Source organism: Sinocyclocheilus anshuiensis, unplaced genomic scaffold (genome assembly GCF_001515605.1).
Source record: "Sinocyclocheilus anshuiensis isolate Anshui unplaced genomic scaffold, SAMN03320099.WGS_v1.1 scaffold330, whole genome shotgun sequence".
NCBI classification, from domain to species: domain Eukaryota; kingdom Metazoa; phylum Chordata; class Actinopteri; order Cypriniformes; family Cyprinidae; genus Sinocyclocheilus; species Sinocyclocheilus anshuiensis.
In genome coordinates, this window is record NW_015547689.1 from 1,395,540 (window position 1) to 1,402,384 (window position 6,845).

Genomic DNA, 6,845 nt, shown 5'->3' on the forward strand with positions numbered 1-6,845 from the left:
CTTATATTTATTGTGTTTAAACATGTCTGTGAAAGATTGTATTACTGTACTGTGTAAAAAAAGAATTGCAATGCTGAAAAAGCATTTTCAGTGACAATGTTTGGATTTGAAATTAAAATAATGGATGAATGTTTGTGGTAAACAGCCACGGATCAGTAGCGGACTCCTGTGTGAAAGCTGCTTCCCCTCTCACAAGAGACACCTAAGAGGGGAATTCCCCCCATTTTCAAATATGAAATTCAGGCCCTGAATAAGTGTCTAAAAATCCTGATTGGAGTATCACTATAAATCGTTATAAATGATAAAAAAAGAAGGCTTTAAAAAGATCGGTATCGGTGATCGGTATAGGCAGATACGGTTTTCTGTGATCGGCGATCGGCCTCAAAAATCTTGATCGGAGCACCCCTACTTTATATAACATCATTTATTAAAATGCAAGGTTACATCATGTGTTAAAAAAATGAAAACAATAACTGTTTTTTTTTTCCCTTAAATATGTTAATAATAATAATTTCCTGAAAATATTATGTTCTTTGTGTTTTAATTTTGATAATCGATTGTATATTAAAATGGTTCTAAAACTGACTATTACCCAACACTCAGTTTTAGTCCCCCCACCTGTCAGATCAGAATTGTGCCCCTGAAATTTAGGAAATTGCAGTTTGTTCTGTAATTTTGATCTCCACTGTGTGTGTGTGTGTGTGTGTGTGTGTGTGTGTGTGTGTGTGTGTATATAAGATAATAGTTTCCTGAAAATATTATGTTCTTTGTGTTGTTTTAATTTTGATAATCGATTGTATATTAAAATGGTTCTAAAACCGATGTGTTACTTGAAGGGCACTGAAGGACAGTGCATGAAACCCTTGTGACTATGACCAAGAAGTTCTGCATAGATGCCAAGAGTAAAGTAAGATTTACATATACATTCATGCATTTGGCATATGCTTTTGTATCAGTGTATCATATAAATCATTTGGAATCAAACTCATTACTTTGGCTTAGCTATTTGGCTTCTGCCAGGAGTCGCAGCATGAATTAGCTTTGAAGAAGCAACAAATGGCCTATTATAAAGAAAAATATATATTTACCAATCAAAGTGTTTTGAAGGTAATATAACTGAGGGTTTTCAGTCTGTCATGTCCAGTTTCTCACTGTGTTTCTGGAAGGAATGCATTTACGTATGCTGCTCTGGGTCCCGCTGATTCCCACCTCAACAGAAAGAAGTGTCACATTTCAGCATCTGGTTTTCATAGCCAATACAGGATGTTTTCGAAGTGCAATAAAGTAACAGCACTTTAGAATGAAACAGGATTGGTCTGTACACTTTTTGTTGAGGTCAGAACAAAAAACTATTTTTTTCCCTGAAGCAAAGAGGCAGTCCAGCCCACAAGAAAACACTGGAGAAAACGGCCATCTCATTGGAAGGTGCACATCCTTACACTTTCACACGTGGGACCGCTGCATACACCAAAATGATGTGGATCACTTTATTTTTGTATCTTCTTGCATCATCAGCTGTGGTGAGTGTTGTAAACATCTCCTTTCAGTCATCTGTAATTAATGTTAATATATTAATAAATCTTTAAAAAGTGTTTATTTAGATTCTTGCAATATTTGCTAGAATGCATTTATTTAATTCTTATTACAATAAAATACTTTAAGACAACATGTTGCTTATATAACAACTGGTAAAGGCCACTTGTTTAAGATAAATATATAATTCAATTTCATGTCAAATAATGCAATAAATCTTTTTTTTTCATTTTTAATCATATTTTACAAATTATACTGCAAATTAATATTTGTTGTATGATGCAACTTGTGAATATGTAATAATGTGTGGTAGATTATGTTTTTCGTAACAGAATACCTGCAGTACTCATCGTAATGATCCTGCTATATTGACTAGGGAGTCTGAGGATGTCTCTCTCCAAGGCCAAAAAGAGCATTATCACAGAGACGCAGGCAAAGACATGTGCACTATGCCATGTGAAATGACTGCAAAGCTAATGCGTGATGAGAAACATTCCTTGTGCAGTAGGTGTTTCATTTCTTTCTTTTTTTTTTGCATACAGTGTGATATTCTTTAATAATTTGCACATTCTTTACATTTACTCTGTCACTCTTTTAAACCCACTGCAGTTTTCACAGAGTTTAATGCAGGTTGTGTGTCTTAGGTAACCTCCAGCATACCATAGTGTCATATACAAGAAACACTAGGAAGTTGATCAGTGATCTCATTGATGAACAGCAGAAAGCTTTGGAATTTCTCTCAAGTCAGGTATTTTAAAATGTCCAAACTTCCAAACCGCATATCCTCTTCTGCATTCTTAAACATATTGCTTTGAATTCTTTGAAAACATATTTTTTTGAATTCTTTTTCTAGATAATCGAGCTCATGGCCAAAGTAAACACATTCAGTTCAGATGTGCAGAGAAGCAACAGTGACATCTTTTCCGTGAAGCCTATGGAGTCCCACGGTGACATGATTAATGCTGTCAAACTTTCAGCAAAATATTTATCATCTATACATCCTCACAGTGAATTCCCTTTCATTCCACAGGGAAAGACTGTAGTGACATCCAAGAGACACTAGGTGCCGTGTCTCCAAAAATCCCTAGTGGAATTTATATAATTCAGCCAGAAAACACAGATGTTTCCTTTGAGGAAAGTACCTTCTTTTAGTTTTGTTTAAAAATTTCCAACCACAGTTATTTTATTCTAAAAGCAAATCAAACATGGTTTACACATGATGAATTGAGCATCTTAAACTGGAATCTAACAGGTGTTCTGTGAGATGGATTACATGGAGGGCGGATGGACAGTAATACAGAGACGGACGGATGGTCTCACTGACTTCAAACGAATGTGGTCACAGTACTTGGATGGATTTGGACACTTACCGGGTACAATAAATCAGTTAATGGGATAGTTCACTGAAAAATTAAAATTCTGTCATCATTTACTCACCCTCTTGTTGTTCCAAACTTGAATGAGTTTTTCTTCTGTTGAACACAAAAGAAGATATTTTGAAGAATGTTGGTAACCAAACAGTTGCTAGTGACTTCCATAGTGTGGAAAAAAAATACAAAAGTCAGTGGCCACCAGCAACTGTTACCAACATTCTTCAAAATATATTCCTCTGTGCTCAATAGAGGAAAGCAACTCATACAGGTTTGGAATAATATGAAGAAGGGTAAATAGCAAAATGTAAATTTTTGGGTGAAATATCCCTTTAACTTCTACATCAGATAATGTCTTCAATATGAATAAACAGGTATTGACTTTATCTATGTCTCTGAAGGTGAACACTGGTTGGGTTTGAGAAAGATCTTCAATATTTTGAATCAGAGAAACGCACGTTTCCAGCTGCACGTGTCTCTGGTCTCACAAGATGACACCACCGCCTATGCTTCATATGACAATTTCTGGCTTGAAGACGAAACAAAATTCTTTGCAATACACCTTGGCAGATATGCTGGTAGTGCAGGTCAGCCAATAGCAAATATCATTCCCATAACACTAATTATTCCTTCAAAATTAACATGGAAAATGCAAATAATGTCCACGTATTCCATATATATATATATATACTGACAAATGACTAAATAAGTATTCCATCTGGGCCTGCTGATGATTGAAGGGATGGTTCACCCAATAATGACAATTCTGTCATTAATTACGTACCGGAAGCGTCTGTATATTCTGGTTTGAATAAGTAAGGCTGAGCAAAAAGAATGCAAGTCCTTCTCAATTTCGAAATTTTCAGACATGATTACAAATATTACAGTAGTGCTCCTCTTCTTTTGCTTGCAAACAGTGCACCGCTTCTGCTATGGGTTGTATCGTGAGAGTCGTGCTCTCACGTCAACACAACACGCATGCGTCTTAGGGGATTGGAACAACTTGAGAGTGAGTAATTAATGACAGAATTTTCATTTTTGGTGAACTATCCCTTTAATTTAGGAGTTGCACAGTATAGAAACCTACTGACAATCTGTATTATGTCAATAAGATTTCTCTTTCTGTTTTCATTCTGAAATCATTGTTATGATGTCACAACCATGAACACATTCTGGGGCATCCTGCACCTATTTTTTATTTTATTATTATTTTTTTGGACATTGCACCGGTCAGAGTTTTGCCTTCTTTCCTTGATATGGGCAAAGAAAAAAAAACATTAAAAAAAACATAACTTTTAAGTGTAAGGTATGGTACACATAAACATAATATATTTTAAAAATAAGTTTTAAATTATTTCTAAAAATGTTTTTATTATATTCTTTATTATATTATATTTATTAAAAAAAATGTATTTCAATCATGACAACTTAGCATGGTGATGGATATGACAATGTTAATGCATTTGGTCTTGGCGGAACAGATCTGCTACACTGCTGCTGTTGGTTATTGCTGTAGTTGTAGATTATTGCTGCTGCTGCAAGCAAGTACAGGAACTTACTACTGTCAATACATAAGCCGATATGGTGATGTGAGTATTTAAGACATACTGGTGCTGCACAAATAGCACATAAAATAACCCCACAACAAAGCTGGAACGAGAAGATAAACAACAGCTAAAATGTGTATGCTGCTGACAATTTCAAGCAACTAAAGAACTTTCTGCTGCCGCTGCTATATTAGTAACAATAATTTGACTGCTAATAATCCTGCTGCTAATATTATTTCTAACATAGCATATGAAATTGCTATGCATGCTGCTGCTATTAAATTAGCTACATGCGACCTGAATACTATGCCTACTGCTGCTACAGCTGCACAAAGGTACTTCGAATTGCTATAAGCCCCTTTTAAATAAATGAAATGCAAATGATGCCTATTCGCTTGGAGAGTTCACATACCATCCATTTTAAGTCACTGAAACTTCAGCAATTGTAAGTCGCTTTGGATAAAAGCGTCTGCAAAATAGCAACACCTTAGCAACCACCCCGGGTACCCTAGCAACCGCATAGCAACACCCTAGCAACCACCCCGGGTACCCTAGCAACCGCATAGCAACACCTTAGCAACCACCCCGGGTACCCTAGCAACCGCATAGCAACACCTTAGCAACCAACCCGGGTACCTTAGCAACCGCATAGCGACACCTTAACAACCACCCCGCGTACCCTAGCAACCATATAGCAAAACCCTAGCAACCGCATAGCAACACCTTAGCAACCACCCTATCTATCTATCTATCTATGACAGACTTTATAGCCTTCAAAACATTCAAACTTCAAGCTTTTAAAACTACTCTAAACTTCAACTGAAAACCTTCAAACTTCAAACTTTTTAAACTTCTTAAACTTTTTAATCTTTTCAATATTTTTAAAACTTTCTGGTCCGGCTTTCTCAAGCCAACTTAAAGTTTGTCTTGACGAACTTTTTTATCTAGTTACTATAATTACTGTAAACCCAACTGAATACACAAACAGTAAATTCCAGTTTAAGAGTGTCCTACTATTAACTACATTGTACATGGGCTACTGATTGGAAATGATTTATTATTAGTAGTATCTTTATATTTTAAACGAATTCATGATTAAGTCACTTTAAACTATCACTAAACATGACTTTTATAATAAACTCTTCACTATCGCTGAACCAAGGTAAAGTGAAATAGAGGTGTGGCCCCTTTAAATGAGCGCTCCCTATTCTGACTAAATGCATTGCAATGGGGCACGAGTACATGGATGAGCGGGTATATTATTTTCTGTTGCTCATTAAAATGGGTAAGGCTGTTGACAGTATGACGTTTATTAAAGACAGTTATACGGGTTCACCTTGACTTAAAACTGTGAACAACTGTGAAACGCCAACTGCAAACCAACCCCACTAGTGAGGCGTGCATCTGAAAGCAATCCGTTTGCGGTTAATGTAACGTTAGAAATGAATGCCCACAGAAGATATTAAAAGCATTGGAGATTTCGGGCAAATAAAGTAATCCCCAATTCACTTTACTATTCTAAAATCCGCGACGCTTGACGTTGTATTCTCACATACATTAACTAGGAAAAGTGCTTGCTGCTGCTGCTAATGCCACTGCTGTTATATGAACAATACATGCTTAGTAATTACTCCTCACCTAATTACAAGAACCTTGTGTTATAAGTTGACTTCAGTAGGGAAGATGCTACAACATAAAAGTGTATAATATGGCCCTTTTCAGATGATTCACACACACACACACACAACACACACAAAAAATAACTATTTTGAGACAACCATTTACTAGAGGAAAACTTTTAAATTCCTGGTGCAGCAACTATCTATAAAGTTGCAGCACAACAAGCATGGGCCAAGGGCAGTTAGTTAGCATGTCCCTGGAAATAATAAAAAAAAGTCTAAAAATAGTCACTCTGATAGTCATCAGTAACAGAGCCTATCAACATGAGAATAGAAACAAGACAGTGGCTTCCCATGACCCACTGTGTGGGTTACCTTTTGACCCATTGGTTTGGCTCACATACTCAGTTAAGATTTTTGTGGGCAGTATACTGACCACTAAAGCACGTACACATTTAGTCATGTGGGTATATTACACACACACACACACACACACACACACACACACACATTGATGTGGGACTGTGGGAGAAAGAATGCCAGAGAAAGGCAAAATAAAGAGAGTCAAAAGTGTGATGTTGCCGCTGAATGTACATTGACGATTGGACAGTCTGGAATTCCATTGAAGCTGTTTCCCACAGTTTACAGAGATTTGGGTGCTCGTAATGAACACACAGGATGTAGAGGTTTATTGGGAATGCTGAAATAGACCCAAAGGAATTCTACATCTGCACTCCGTCACTGGGTTTAGATTTTTGAAGCTGAAAGCAGATTTT

At 36.5% G+C, this 6,845-nt stretch overlaps 1 protein-coding gene across 1 annotated transcript; it reads left to right on the forward strand.

The window, feature by feature from the left end:
• The first annotated feature begins 743 nt into the window (after positions 1-743).
• Positions 744-3,775, forward strand: angptl5 (angiopoietin-like 5). Its single transcript, XM_016506061.1, has 9 exons — positions 744-907; positions 1,368-1,520; positions 1,866-2,037; positions 2,178-2,281; positions 2,387-2,480; positions 2,564-2,667; positions 2,786-2,906; positions 3,305-3,501; positions 3,770-3,775. Exons 1-9 carry the CDS (start codon positions 872-874, stop codon positions 3,773-3,775), a joined length of 987 nt encoding a protein of 328 aa, XP_016361547.1. The 5' UTR covers positions 744-871.
• Positions 3,776-6,845: the final 3,070 nt, after the last annotated feature.